This window comes from Rhynchophorus ferrugineus, unplaced genomic scaffold, assembly GCF_030347505.1.
Source record: "Rhynchophorus ferrugineus isolate W39M unplaced genomic scaffold, kcgeb_rfMv2 rfM2, whole genome shotgun sequence".
Lineage (NCBI taxonomy): Eukaryota > Metazoa > Arthropoda > Insecta > Coleoptera > Curculionidae > Rhynchophorus > Rhynchophorus ferrugineus.
In genome coordinates, this window is record NW_027472581.1 from 325,647 (window position 1) to 341,272 (window position 15,626).

Sequence of the window (15,626 nt, forward strand, 5' to 3'; positions counted from 1 at the left end):
CAATCCGCCAGTGATTCTGCCTTTAGCATCTATATTAACGAACGGCTCGCAATCGAATAGAGCGTATTTAAAATAATATTCCTCGCCATTGACAAGGAACGTCGGCCTCCATCTTGTTTGTCTCAGTTTAGATCGATCGATTTTGTATGTTGTTTCGTTAGAAATCCATTGGAATAGTTGTTCCCCTGTAGTTAACGAGTTAACCTCCAGTTTACTCAGCGTCTTGCTTAACCTCTTAAAATGGAATAACAAGACATCAATACCAAATAATTCCGATATTCGATACAAGTATTTTATCGATTTTTTACTGTAAAAAACAAACATCCTGCTGTGAGGTTGTAATAAAGGATTTTGTTTGATATCTGCTTGAAGGGAGGTTTGAATTGCATTCCAGAACTGACTTAAATCCTTCATGTTCACTATATAACCACCGCAATCGTATTTGTATTCGTAGGGTATCTTCTCCACATACTGGACATTCAATATATAAGTTGGTTCTTGGAAACTGGATATGATCATGTCCTGAGAATGGTAGTGTTGGTCGTAAATATAACATATCGTTTTGTTCTCGAATATAATATCAATTAGATACTTAGGTATATCTGCAATCAGTTTGTTGGGCATCTGAAATTGAACCGTACAATTCAAGAAACATATTATCCAAAACAATATCAGCATAATGAGCTCTGTTGTTATTGTTTACACCTACACTCACATGAAAGATGTATAATGTAAACTAAACTTGTTTATTCCTTCACGTTCTATATTTAGCTAATTCTCCGCGTGATAAATAATGTTTAGATATAAGTACAAAGGGGGATTGTAATTTGAAGTCACTGAAGTATCCACGAAATTGATAGGAAGACGGCGCATTAATAAAACATTAAGACTTCCTCATGATATTGACATTTATCAAATTCTTTTATTATTTCTTAATAAAATCAAAATACTAACTGTAACTATAATTTATAAACAAAAAATACGTTAAAATGAACTTTATTTTTGCTTATCATCAATGAAATAATTATAAAATCATTGTAATTTTCAAAAATGTCTATGTTAATTTAATATAATTTATAATATAATGGTCTGTAAAAAAGGAATTTCAATTATTTTTATGAGTTTCAGAGCTAATTTGTTTATATACATTATAAGGACTAATCAATGATATATATATAACAGGTCATTTGAAAAATCCCCGGCCTACCATACAAAAACACATATTTTGGCAAAATTAGTCTTTTTTATTCAACATAATTCCCTTCTTTTTCGATACTATTTTTGTAGTACGATTTGTCCTTTGCTTCAAAATAGGCCTCAGTTTCGTCGATCACCTCTTCATTCGACGAACATTTCTTCCCAGCGAACATTCTTTTAAGATCTGAGAACAGGAAATAGTCGCTGGGGGCCAGATCTAGAGAATACAGTGGATGAGGAAGCAAATAGAAGCCCAATTCATGGATTTTTGACACGGTGCATTGTCTTTCATCTATTGTCACATATCGACGCAAAAACTCAGGTTTATTACGCTTGATCAAACATTGCTCCGAATCATCAACTCGTCGTTTTTTTTTTATCAAAAGTGAGCTCACACGGCACCCACTTAGCACAGAGATTTCTCATACCCAAATATTCGTGGGTTATACGATGTACATGTTCAGTTGATATCTTTAGAGTGTCTGCTATTTCATTCAGTTTCAATTTAAGGTCATTCAAAATTATTGTGTGGATTTTTTAAATGTTTTCCTCGGTAACAACCTCTTTTGGACGTCCACAGTGTTCACCGTCTTCGGTTCGCCTTCTTCGCGCATTTCACCACATCTAAAATTAACATACCAATCCTTGATGATTGATTTTCCTGGAGCAGTGTCCGAAAACTCATGAAACCATGTTTTGGCATGAAACCAAGTTTTTGCTTCAACTGTATTTTTCCCTTCAAAAAGCAATATCTAGCAAAAGTTGCTTCACTCAAAATGCTATAATTCACAAACTAATGATCCGACAGCTGTCAAATTGATACACGCATCTTTTGAGGGTTGGGGATAACTAAAAAACATATGTATTTAATTCTGGTAACTCCATCTATGTGTCAGGGCGGGGACTTTTAAATTGACCTGTTCAATCACTCAACCATCTATTAGTACATTTTTGAACTAAACATTGCACACCATTTGATACTTCAAGTTCAATCAGGAATTCTATGATGGTGGAAGGTTCGTGGCTATTTTAAATTTAGGATATACATTTAATAGATACAGCGAACTGTATGTATAATAGATGCCGCATTCACTGATAGTGGGGCTAGAATACCGTTTAAATATATACAATCCAATTTGAGGATTTCAATTTTGAAATCCAATTTTATGGAAGAACAAAGCCATTTTTTAAATTCCGTTTTTTATTGCCTTGAACTTATTAAACACGTCAGTATTTTGCAGTTATATATAAATATTTTAAAATATATTACAATATTTCTATTATTTCAGTGTACATTAATTTCTATATTTTTGCTGTTATAAAAAAGGAAATCCAAGAGTCATTATAAAGAGAATTTTTGAAACGAATGTTCGTGCAACGTATAAAACCAAAAGAAAAGCGACCACTCCATATTTAAAAAGCACATTTTTGCAAGCGCAGGGTCCTCTGAAGTATTTGTTGGCAAATCGTAAACTTTTCAGTCATTAAGATTGTGTCAGCGGAAAACCATTGCTCATATTTTTGATAAAATGGAAAACCAATAAAGACTTCCTCAATAAAGGTAATATAAAAATAATTTGGTACCATTTAGATCAATTCACTTAAATATTTTTCATTGTAGTCTGATTTTAGAGCTAACAAAAAAGTTTTTTCAGAAAAATAATTAACTTAAATTGGTTATAATAAAAATATTTCTCAAATGATTGTGTGTACTTCACTAGATCACTGTCACGCATATTGTAATTCTTCATGTGTTATAGCTTTAAGATACAGTCTCGTCCCAATATTATTTCGATTTTCTAAAAGAACGAATGGCAACCCTGAGAAGTAGTATAAATTGTATACCTCTCCAATCAATTCATTTGAGTTCCTTAAGGCCTCACATCTCCTTTTATTTCGTATAAATAGTTTGCCACTGAGTTATTTTTTTAGCACTAAAATAGCAACAAAAAGGATGAAACTAAATGTAGTAAGTAGATTTATAAGGTTTGCAAACAAACAAGTAGAACTTGAAATAATTAATTTTAACAACTGTGGCAGAAAATTCGTGAACCGAATAATCTTGACGAAAGATTATTTTCTCGCAAAATGTCAAAAAGCGTCTTGGGAAGAGTAGCCCAATGAACTATGTTGAAATATCCAAGTTTCATCAAGATACACAAAGTCAAATAACATGTCTTCCTTGAATTTATTGTACGCTTTTAAGAACTGAATTCTTTTCAAAGCAATGTCTTAAATCCTATGTCCCGTAAGAGTGTATGAAGGGATGACTTACATCCCTCTGCTGCATCTCCCTAAATTTTTTGTGTATACTTCCAGACTAACAATTTTCTCTGAAATAATTTTATTAAATTATGTATATATGGAAAAAAATTGTCTGTGTACTCATTGTTTTAATACATTTCGTATATTTGATCTCGAATACAGCTAATATTAAGATAGTTTTTATTCGTCACCTACTTCGTATATACACGAGGTTTCCTGTGTGAATCTGGTATATTGTTCTTCATTTTATTAGATATTTTAGTCACAGTGCCCATACTAATATTAGTGCAGCAGCAACACGCTAAAAAAACATGTTCAATAAAATTGCAGCAACTTATAATATTTAATATCTTCAATATACACCTCTCTAACGGAATTTACTGGCCAAACGGGGCCTCCATTATCTCGTTCCTTTTCGAAATAACAGATTAAAGACGCAATCAGTTTCTGTTCCTGACTATCTATTGGTTTCACATACAAGAAAAGCGCTAAAACAACGTTTGCAGAATAAAATGAGAAGGAAATTATTGTCAGTTTCTAAAACGAATTTACAAATTGCGGCAGGCAATACATATTATAGAAACATACTATAGATATAGAAAACATATTGATGACGTATGTTGACAGCAATTTTGGTAGAATGTATATTCTATTCCGTTCATACACTATTTGTTGCTTTACCTCTCATTTCATTATCCTCTCTTAACCTAACTTCTTACATATACATGTGTCAACCGTTACATCTAATTACGTCGAGGGCACCCGAAATACCGTGAACCATAGAAGAAAGAAATATTGCCCGTTGACGTATAAACCATAAATACTAAAAGAGTATTTGCGTATAAAATGCAACACATTAGATACGAGCACATAACAGTTTTGATAATATAACATAACATAACTGATAACTTGAGACTGAAGTTACATTATAATCAAATAATAGTGTTTATAATTAAGCGACAAAAACGTTGATTGTACTATACGTCAGGTACACAAATATGGCGACATAAGCAAATTAAAACAAACAATTGTGTTATAGAATTCAGCCAATAAAAGTCCTCGGTAGGGTAATTAAAACGAAGAAATAAAAAAAATTGACTCAGTGCCTGCATGGGTGGGGTCCACACAGAACATTTCCTCGTTTTGACTACTTAAGTTAGACCTCTATATAATACTCTATTGAATACATTAAATGTTATATATATATATATATATATATATATATATATATATATATATATATACATATATATATATATATATATATATATATATATACATATATTTCTTTATTTATTTCAACCTAATCACCGACCTTATATATAGGTTACTGCTATAACAGTATTTGATAATGTAATCCTAAAAGGCGAAGGAAGGGATAAACTGTGGTAAATCCCCGATACCGTCTGATATTTACAGGTCGAAAGCCCCAAAGTCTTCCGCAGCCTCTTTTTCAATAAACTCTGTTGCAGCTCTCCAAGTCAGGCGAGAACGCCGTCACTCTCAGGGGAGTCCACCGACAGCTGACAGGGGATTACAAATGCGAGGTATCCGCCGACGGTCCACTTTTTCACACCGACATTCTGGGAGCCAGGATGATCGTTGCAGGTTCGTAGTTTTTACTCTTTCGTAATTTAATTTGTGCTGCGCTAATTAAAAGCAAAATAACGAAAAAATTAAGAAATTAACATTGCTATTGCAGGGAATTTTAAATAAAACTTTAAAATCTTATCTACTCATATATTATTGAAACTGTGAATTTTTGTAGTTTTTTTTGGAGAGAACTTGGCTTTAACAATTACTAGCTCATGTGATATAGTTCGCTTCAATATCCTGATATTTCTCATTCTGTCCAATTTAGAGTTACCACACGACGATCCAATCATGAGTCTGAGAGATACCAAAGTGGAAATAGGAAAGAAAGTTCAAGTGGAATGTTTTTCCGCAAGTTCTGACCCAGCAGCAAATCTGACCTGGTTTATCAACAATAAAGAAGTAAGTAGTCACACTTATTGTATTGGGACATCCATAAATATTAATTATATATCATCTAAGTTTGAAAAGGTTGGACTCAAAAGCAGCAACAAAACAACAAGCAGCAATTCGAACAACATTTTAACATTGAAATAGAATTCAGAAAATTTAAAAAATACATCACACAAACTTATTATCAGCAAAATTAAAGGCAGAAAATAGAATAAAGCTTAATGTAACTGAAGTGAAGTTTCTTACTGGTTCTTCGAATAAAATTTTCGTTGAATGGAATTCCAAAAGTATCCCAAACCATTGAACGATTTTAATCTAATAAACCAGATAGATTTTATATAAGGTGATAGGGTATGACTTTCATCTACTTTACATAATTTGCTTTTAACTTTTAAAGCAGAATTACAAAGCACAAAAAACTATAACGTTGTGCATGGTTATTCAACTTCTTCAAGAAAAAGTGGTAAGTCTGATATAAGGAATTAAGAATGAATCTGATGATAATTCTATTCATATTAAAGCTTACCTTATTTTCAGAAACATAAACAACGTATTTCTTCAAGCTATGAAGCTATGCATAATAAAATAATTGGTAATAAATATTAGCCAAATATATCAATAATAACTTAGATATACTTAGATGGGATTTTTGGTAATTTTTATTTATGGTAAATCTTTGCAAGTGTTCATAAACATTACAGCATTTTTACAGCAGTTTAAGATATTTATCCAAGTTTCACATAAATGCTTATATGATTCATTCGTCAAATTTACCATTCCTCTAATTTTGAAAATACTCGCGACAACTTCTTATATTTAAATTAGCCTCACTGTATGGTAAGCACCCGTTTCAACAAGCAAATAACGAACCTAATCAGTATGAATTAAAAATTTCCGAAAATCGCTCTTTCTCGTAAGAAATGTTTTAATACTGATGCAAAATCGTTTGATCATTTATGTTATGAAATATGTCTGTAACATATAAATTTGTATTCTCTTTTCCGATTATTAGAATATTCAATATGAATTTAAGAAAGTAATAACTTTGATAACAAAGCTGGACGAACAGTAAACTGTAACTAATAGTTAAGCCTCTTATATATAGTCTATATTCGACAGGGTAAAGTTAGATTTCAACTTTGTCAGCTCATTATGCACCATTGCAAGCCGTGTTACGGCTGGATGCTGCTCGTCCGAACAGATACTACTTTAAATCGATTAATTGGTTGCGGGATATTCTAATTATGGCCGAATTTAATAGAATATACGTATCTATTATGGAATTAATTGAACAGAAAAGTTTTGATTTGAACATTTCACGGTTTTATGGGTACTTGTTATACTATTTCTAATTATCGTACTGTATTTTGAATTTCCACCATATTTGTGATGCTACTGACATTTACCGCCGACTTCTAACTGCCTTATTATGTTTTGACCCGTCTTATCAACTATCACGGCTCCATTTGATAATAGTTCTCCGAACCATTTGTTGTCAAGTTCCTAACTATATTTTGTTCCCTTCCCTCTATTTGATTATATTGTAATCCTTGTTACTCTCTCATGTAGCAATTATCAGTAACAAATGCACTGACATTTACATCACTTGAACTATCTCCTTAGACTCCTACTTTTTTGATAATTTACGTTAAATCCTTCCCCTCCTAAAACACGTCATTATATTGAATATATCATAGGCACATATTTCCTTCAAAGAAAACTGTATGTGCTCTGTGTCCCAATTTCCTCTCTCCTGAACTATTTTTCACGTCTAAGCCCCTCAAACTTCCATGAGCTAATAAAGAAGTACTTTTCTATCCCCTATAGCCTAAAAAAATTGACTATCTAGGTAAAAGTTTACTCTTGCTTCACCTGCGATATTTTCTCATCATTCTTCATCATATTTTGATTGAATTTATTAGATAATTATTATTTCATTTTAGCTTGTTATACTCTACTCTATATTTAAAAATTAACCCATTCTCCCATTTTTCTATTTACCCACTATTTATTTCCATTGTTTTTAACACTCGTTATGTTATTAGTAAAGTTAATTAAAAACCGTAACTAAATTACCTAGATATTAGAATTTAAATTACGTTATAAAATTATAAGCTTCATAAGGTGCCATATTAACATACGAGTTTTTCCTCTCTATCCAAATATCGACAATCAGGGACACACAAAGTATTAAGTATGCATCATCGTTAGTTAACAAACTTTAGTCAACGAAAGAAGATGCTCTCGTTTAAGTAATGTAAAATTGACTGATTGAAAACGTGATGTCATAAGATATTGCAGTGATCTTGAGGCATGTCGAATTTTATATCCCATAAAATATAATCCCAGCTGTTGGCTACGTGCAGGGTACCAGCAGCGACGTCCACTAAACGATAACAAAGCTCTGGCAACCCCGTGACGTATATTTAGAGAATAAGGGATATTATTGAAGGCTACTTTAGATCATTCAGTCACTGACCGTCGTTCAGTTCGGGCTTGCCATCATAAACTGTCCAAGCGTCCTCTTCAGGTAAAATATTCAGGACAATTTTATTTTATAATCTTTTCAAAAAAATAACAATGAACTCACGTCATTAAGATGTGTTGCCTATCGCAAATTGTAAATTCGTTTAGAACGAGACAATATTTTCCTTTTGATTTCATTCTAGTTAAGAGAGATACAGCCTACAAAATTCGCCTGGTAGTCAAACATCTGTAAAATTTTTCAAAACGTTAGTGATTAGTGATTTAGTTTATGATATTAAATTTATGTTAAAACCTAAATGAACTAAGACTCAAAGTTCATATAGCAACATTGCGACGTTTTGACGCCAGTAATTTGCATGACGTGAGTTCACTGTTTGATTGAACGGAATATATTTCTTTAATTGGTTTGTGGAAAGCAGAAAATGTGTTAACAATCCTAATTGAAAATTTAAGCCGATGTAACCTAGAATTCGCTATAAATTCTAATTAATAAATTGAAAAACTATTGTTATAAGTGTAGACATACAATCAAGTAATAACAGTTCATATTATATGTACTTTTGTGTAAAATACCTGATCCTTTTAGATCCAGTATTTTTAAAGCATTTTTGTTTTAATATGAGCTGATATCCTATGATGCAATAAGATCGATCCGGCAGTTTTCAAATACCCGATCCTTCAGAAAACAATCAATCAATCTGTCAGTAACAAACAAACGTTCGATTAATTTTGTTACCTCATAATCTGAATAGGAATTAGGAGAAGCACAAAATACGTTTCCCTTCTTCCCTTAGCGTTGTATTTTCGGCCTTTCTGCTAACATTAACAACCTCCTTAAACCTATTTACGGCTAATGAAGAGTCTAGATCCAACCAAGAGCGACTATTTAATATTTATGGAAAGCCGATGCAATTTTCTCCGTATATTTAAAATGTGGAGAAAGTTATTTACGCTTAGATGTAACTAAAATCGTGTTTGGAATTTTGAAATTTCCTTAGGCGCTTATTTTCTAGTTGGCACGGCGTATTCTCGGATCTACATTTACTCTATTAAGTCGTATTACGCTTATATTTTACAAATTTGACCAATTCGAATTCATAATGGATGCATTCCTAGTAGATTATGTAGACAATGGATTAATTTGAAAACACATGACACTGTGTTCAGTTAACTTAAACCCTTTTAAAATATTCAGAATAATGTATTAGTGCATGTAAGATTTTCATGTGGGTGGAGAATTGGTTGAGGAAAAAGTTTTTTTTTTCGCATTTAAAAAAAATTGCACATATTAATTTCAAACACTAATCAGTGATATACTGATGGATGAAATAATGTGGCAAGACATTTGGCACATACGCAATAAGTATTTATTAATAAGTATTTAATTTTAAAACGACAACAATTCTTTACATAATAGATTCCTAGAGTGTCTGAATAGTTTCCAACATAATCTCGACCCATTCTTCTACTACCAAAACATCCGGCAATTGATTCAATGATATAAATTTACTCTTCACTCTCTGCTCTAACTTTCCCCATAACGGTTCAATTATATTGGGTTCTGGCGATTGTGCTTGACAGGGAGGATATTCGATGATGCTTCTTAAACTTAGACTGAACCTTTTTGGCTGTGTAAATAGCGCATTATCATCTTGAAATAGGCAGATATTCATTCGCAGTAATTCGGCCAATGATGTGTATGAGAGGACTAGCTGAATACCAAGATTGTGCGGCCCCAATTATAAATGAACCTCTCCCATACTTGACTATAGGACGCAGATAGTCCGTATAACAGAATTCGTTTAGGGACATTCATACATCTAGCCGTCAATAAGAAACAATTTAAACGATCATTCATCGGACCATACCACAATTTTCAAATGATCAAGTATCCAAGTTTTTAGCAATCCATGAATGTTTGCTATGTGGAGCTGTCACCGTACTGTTTTTATCTAAATAGTATTGCTCAAGTAAGTGCTGAGTTCCGTTGTTACTTTTGCTGCTATGGATTTTTGTTGTCTAGCGACAATCCTTTTAAATATTCGTTGATCTCTATTAACATCTGTCGGTTAGCCACTTTTAAACCACAATTCTTCTTCGTCGACGAGGTTTTACCTTGTTCTGCATATACTGTCATTACCATGCACAATATCACCCGTAAAATATTAAACAATATCTGTGAGATCACATATTTCACCGATCGCTTATTTTTATCTTTGCAGAACAAAGCGAATAATGCACTGAAATATAATCTACAAGACTTGGCATATAAACTGAGCAATAAATATGCGTAGCGTTATATGCAGTCAAGTAGTGTTGCCAACATGCAACAAAATGTACTATATTGCATGGTGTTCGTACTATTTTGCTTATCCCTGGTATGTGTCGTTTTGATCCATGACCGTTTACCTCTTTTCGCACAGCATTTAAAATAGTGTTGCAGTCACCCAAAGAAATAGTGGTCACAGAGTGTTCTATTCTAAGTTCGGGCGATATGGTAGATGCATCAAAACTTCCAATCTCTTTCAATATTTGCTGAAACTCTGAAAATGTTGGTCTCTCGTTGTCGTGCTGAAATGCAATGCCTCATACAACGTCAAATTGATGGTTTCCCAGATTTTAGAAGCTCATGACAGATAATTAATTCTTTCACATTCCAACAGAAGCCTAGAATATGGCTTCATTCTAGAAATATTACTAGAGATTTACGACTTAAGAGCATTATATAAATATAATTATATAAATATAATTATATAAATATATTAATATTACATAAATATAAATAAAATAACATTATATAAATATAATTTTATGTTTTTCAAGAAATTTCAAGAAATGTTTTCCCAAAACAACAGTCAGCTTGTTACACAATTTTAAGGTCATTTATTTAAGAATAACTCATTATGATCTCAAAAACAATTAAAATGGTAGGTCTTTATAATTAGAAATAAAATTAGATCTTAATTATAACATTCGCTAACGATACTCTGAGAATTGGAAACAATTTGTTGACGCCCAACGATTCGGAATGTTTGATGCATTATACAATCAATGGAGATTTTTTAAATAAAGCAACAATTTCAACGAGTTATATTTAAATGTCTAGACGGAGACGACCATAAAAACGTTATATTTGAAAACTATTTCGAACTTTTTATGAATCTCTTCTCGTCCAATATTCATGTATATTATAACGGTAAAGTTATGTATATCTAGGACAAATAATTTAATGTAGATATTTTTATTCTCATCTATAGACATATCAGATAATTGAGACATGTCTTTCAATATACATATACAGACAATAAATGTAAAATTCTAATAAACAAGAATACAAAATAATCAATAAAAAGACTCCAATAGGTAATGTAATTACGAACCGAAATGTTGTATCGTCTACTTGTATAAATTTAATTTCCATTTCTATACCTAAATGGATTTAGTCGCATTGAATTTAGAACACTTTGATCAACAAGCATTGGTTAAATATACAGGGCACATGTGTTATGCGATAAACATTAATATCCAACAACAAATGCCAATAATAAGTTATGATCACATCTTAAGTTAATATCCATTGAATGTGTGAATGTATAGGCCGAAATGTACGGAGACCTGTAATTAAATCGAAGAAAAACATGGCAAAGAAAACGAGGAACGTAAAAAAAATCCAATTTTTGTAAAATTTGGAATTCAATAAAATATAATAAATATTCTCTTTTGGTCGCAGTGGACCTGGTCCACCTAACTTCAGTCAATATACTTCATAACAGGTCAATTGAAAAGTCTCCGGCCTACCATATTTTTTTTGGCAAAATTAGTTTTTTTTATTCAACATAATTCCCTTCAAGGGTGATAGTGTGCAGTCCACTAGGATGACTGTCGATTGTACCTCGGAGTAAAATGATGGAACCATGTTTCATCCATTGTCACATATCGATGCAATAACTCAGGTTTATTACGCTTGATCATCTTCAAACACTGCTTCGAATCATCAACTCGTCATTGTTTTTGGTCAAAAGTGAGCTCGCGCGGCACCCACTTTGCACAGAGCTTTCTCATACCCAAATATAAGTGAATGATATGATGTATACATTCAGTTAATATCTTTAAAGTGTCTGCTATCCCATTCAATTTTAATCTACGGTCATTCAAGATCATTTTCTGGATTTTTTTAATGTTTCGTCGGTAACAACCTCTTTTGGGCATCCACTGCGTCAACTGTCTTCGGTGCTCATTTCACCACGTCTAAACTTAGCATACCAATCCAAGATGATTAGTTTACTGGGGCAGTGTCCAGAAACTCAGCATCAAGCCAAGTTTTTCTTAGACTGTATTTTTTCCCTTGAAAAAGCAATATTCTATCAACATGTGAAATTCCTTTTCATCAATTTTTTTTCACAATGACAAAAGTTGCTTCATTCAAAATGCTATAATTCACAAAATAATGATCCGATAGCTGTCAAATTTATACACGCATCTTTTGAGGGTTAGTTCTAAGTAAAAAACATATTAATTTTATTCTAGTAGCACCATCTACGTGTCAGCTCGGGGACTTTTCAATTGACCTGATAAATAATTTCTTTTTCTATGAATGAAATCAATTATTTCATGTTCATTTCTTTTTCAATTGCTATGTCCTAAAGTTTTTGTTCTACAACTAATAACATAATCTATACAATCGCAATATCTATAGAGAAAAGGAATATAATTTCTTCATACGGGAGCTGTGATACAGCATAACTGCTTGATAGGTATAGACTGACGCAATAAGTAGATGCGTTCAGGTTATTCTTTCTTCACTAATTATATTAAAGTAAAGCAATTTTCAAGTAAAATATATATAGTTTTTAAGCTCTGCACTTTTCATAACTAATGCAGAGGGAATAATTCTCCCAGTACAAAAAGCTTGCAAAATACAATTTGCGTGGTAGTTATTACAAAATCTTGAAAAAAAACTATACACGAAGTAACCTCCTGTTAATGACACTTTGTTGAAATAAATTTAGAGGATGCTAACTTTACTATAACCAGATTTAGTATGTTTATATCAAACGTTGTAATTATAAGCTATATATTGTCTATATCAAGAAATATATAAATATTAATGCAAAATAATTGTGGAAATAGAAATAGTTTACAGCATTTGCAGTGTTTTCCGCATACACTTCGTTTAAACCAATATTTCAAAACTAGACCTGGGATTGCCAGGGTATCGACTAATCCACTTGAACATCGCGATCGCTCATAGAGACGCTCTAATCTAAATATCGATTTTGCTCAAATATCAGTTTGCAAAGTGTATAACAAATTTACTGTTTTGAATTAGTTTTGTTAGAAACTCGCTAACTATACGGAAATGTTAATAGTAATGATGAGTCTATTAAAGTGTTTAGTAAATTTTTTTCTAGTATATGTTTCAAGATATACAACGCTTTTTTAGCAATTTCTATCTTATTCAGTATCGTATCAATCTCCTTTTAAAAATCATGTCTTTCATCTCAGGCGATTGTTATTATTTCGATACAAAATATCCTTATTTATGCTAACTAATCTGTTTTTGATAAGCTTTAACAGCCGCCGCTTAATCTTCCTTTAACCGGCATTGTTCCAATATTAATTGAAACACAATTTTATCTTTATAAGTTTTCAAAAGCGATCACAAGACTGATAATTTATTACACAGTTTGTCGAAACTTTATCTTATTTCTATAACCCAGAGTTATAATAACAGTCAGTTACAGGAGCTGAAGTAATAAAGAAAAGTAGTTTCGAACTGTTGTGTTTAAATGTGCCATCTTGATAGAAAATTGATGAGTATTTCGTTTTGTTTACTAAACAATTGAATTAAAAAAAATTATATCTATTGCAAATCTTTGTTATTAAAACTTACAGTTCGTGAGAAAATTTGGACCTAAATTATGGTCATTGATTTCAGAAGGAAACCATATTTTAATATTATACCTATAGTTAAAAATCGATGTACTTCTGTCTTGATAGTCCACATCGAAAGTCATAAATCATTCCACAAAACACGTAACGATGAGCTAACTCCATTTTTTCACAGAGGCAAAATTTTCACCATAGTGTTCAAAAAAATATTCTGAAGAAGGTTACAGTTAAAAATGTTAATTTTTTAACTGGAAAGGTCAAATGGGGCCTAACAACAGTTAGTATTGTCAAAACTCCAAATATCAACCTCGTATTGGAATGTAATAACTTTTTAAATAGGTAAATAAGCTTTGCTATACCATTCTATGCCAATTGCTTTGGCTCATATTAATTTTTAATCATTGTTAATATTGAACTTCCATGGATTTAAGTCAAATGCAAACTCAAGATAACTAAACCATTTTATCACATGCAGTTATCCACATATACCTTTTTTAAGATCATCAATCCATAACATGGGATCATCAATATTGTCGATAGATCAATTCAACAACACGCCATTTCTTTTTATGTTAAAAAAACACGTTGTAGATGTATTTTAATCTTTATTTATTTTATACATTTTTATACATTATATTTTATACATTTCATAACTAGTTTACATAACATTTCCAGACAATAATATAATAAATGAAGATAATAAATAATAAGGTTCGTTATTGCAAAACGACATATAAATTATTAAATAAATTTATCGAATGTCACTGCAACAACGTTATATTGCTTGAACGACTAATTAGCAGCAATCCTTTTGACAATTCTTCATTTTAATTAAATTACCGAAAAAATGCCTTTATAAATGCAAACCAAATTTATGTCCTCGTTCTACACACCGCACGCTACAAACATAAATAACTCTTATCGGCCCGTAACCAATAAAACTAAGGTCGAAAGCGCACATTATCCCAATTTATAACTTTATTTTGCCAGTCCATGCCGCAACTTTAGATTCCTGTGTTCATTAATTCACAAAACACATGATTGGGCAACACATTTCCTCTAATTTCGAACATTATCCAATAAAACTGAGCACTAGATTACGCGCTTCAACCACAGGGTGGCGTTAATTTATAAGGGCTGAAATTGTTTCGCCTATACAGGGAGGGGGAGGACCTTGACAATAAATACTTTAAAATTATTCGGCAAATTGTTAAATCGCCTGAAACACCTTTAGGGTGATATTAAAGCTCGAACTTTATAAATTTATATTTAAATTTGTTAAGTAGACAGGTGGTAGCTTCAAAATAATTAGTTTGGTACAAAAAGTGCGAACCATACATTTATTTTCTTAAATATATGATATATAATTGCTATTCATCATCATTTCATGTCAATCATATTCTTTAAAAAATATACGACTTCCGAAAAGTAGAAAAAAGTAAGGTTATAAGGTACGGGTATATCAAGAAATTAATATCTATTATATAATAGAGATAAGTTGTCAAAATTATGTGGATATAGTGTTTAGTTAGATTGTATATATATATATATATATATATATATATATATATATATATATATATATATATATATATATATATATATATATATATATATATATATATATATATTTATATCGATCGAAAAATATTTAAAATAAAAATAAAAAAATATGTATTGCCGTCAACTTTATTATACCGATTAACACAATACCCAATAGGACAATAAAAAAATTACTCAGTTTTCCTTTAAAACAATTTCCCTTTAAAATGAAAAATATTTCTGGTTATATAAATTAA

General features: G+C 31.3%; 1 protein-coding gene across 1 annotated transcript in view; it reads left to right on the forward strand.

Moving 5' to 3' along the window:
- LOC143190888 (uncharacterized) overlaps nucleotides 1–15,626 on the forward strand; it is a 161,364-nt gene that overhangs the window by 129,480 nt on the left and 16,258 nt on the right. Inside the window, exons 4-5 of the mRNA XM_076395461.1 lie at nucleotides 4,935–5,070; nucleotides 5,324–5,457. Coding sequence (XP_076251576.1) covers nucleotides 4,935–5,070; nucleotides 5,324–5,457 — 270 coding nt within the window. The remainder of the gene's footprint in view (nucleotides 1–4,934; nucleotides 5,071–5,323; nucleotides 5,458–15,626) is intronic.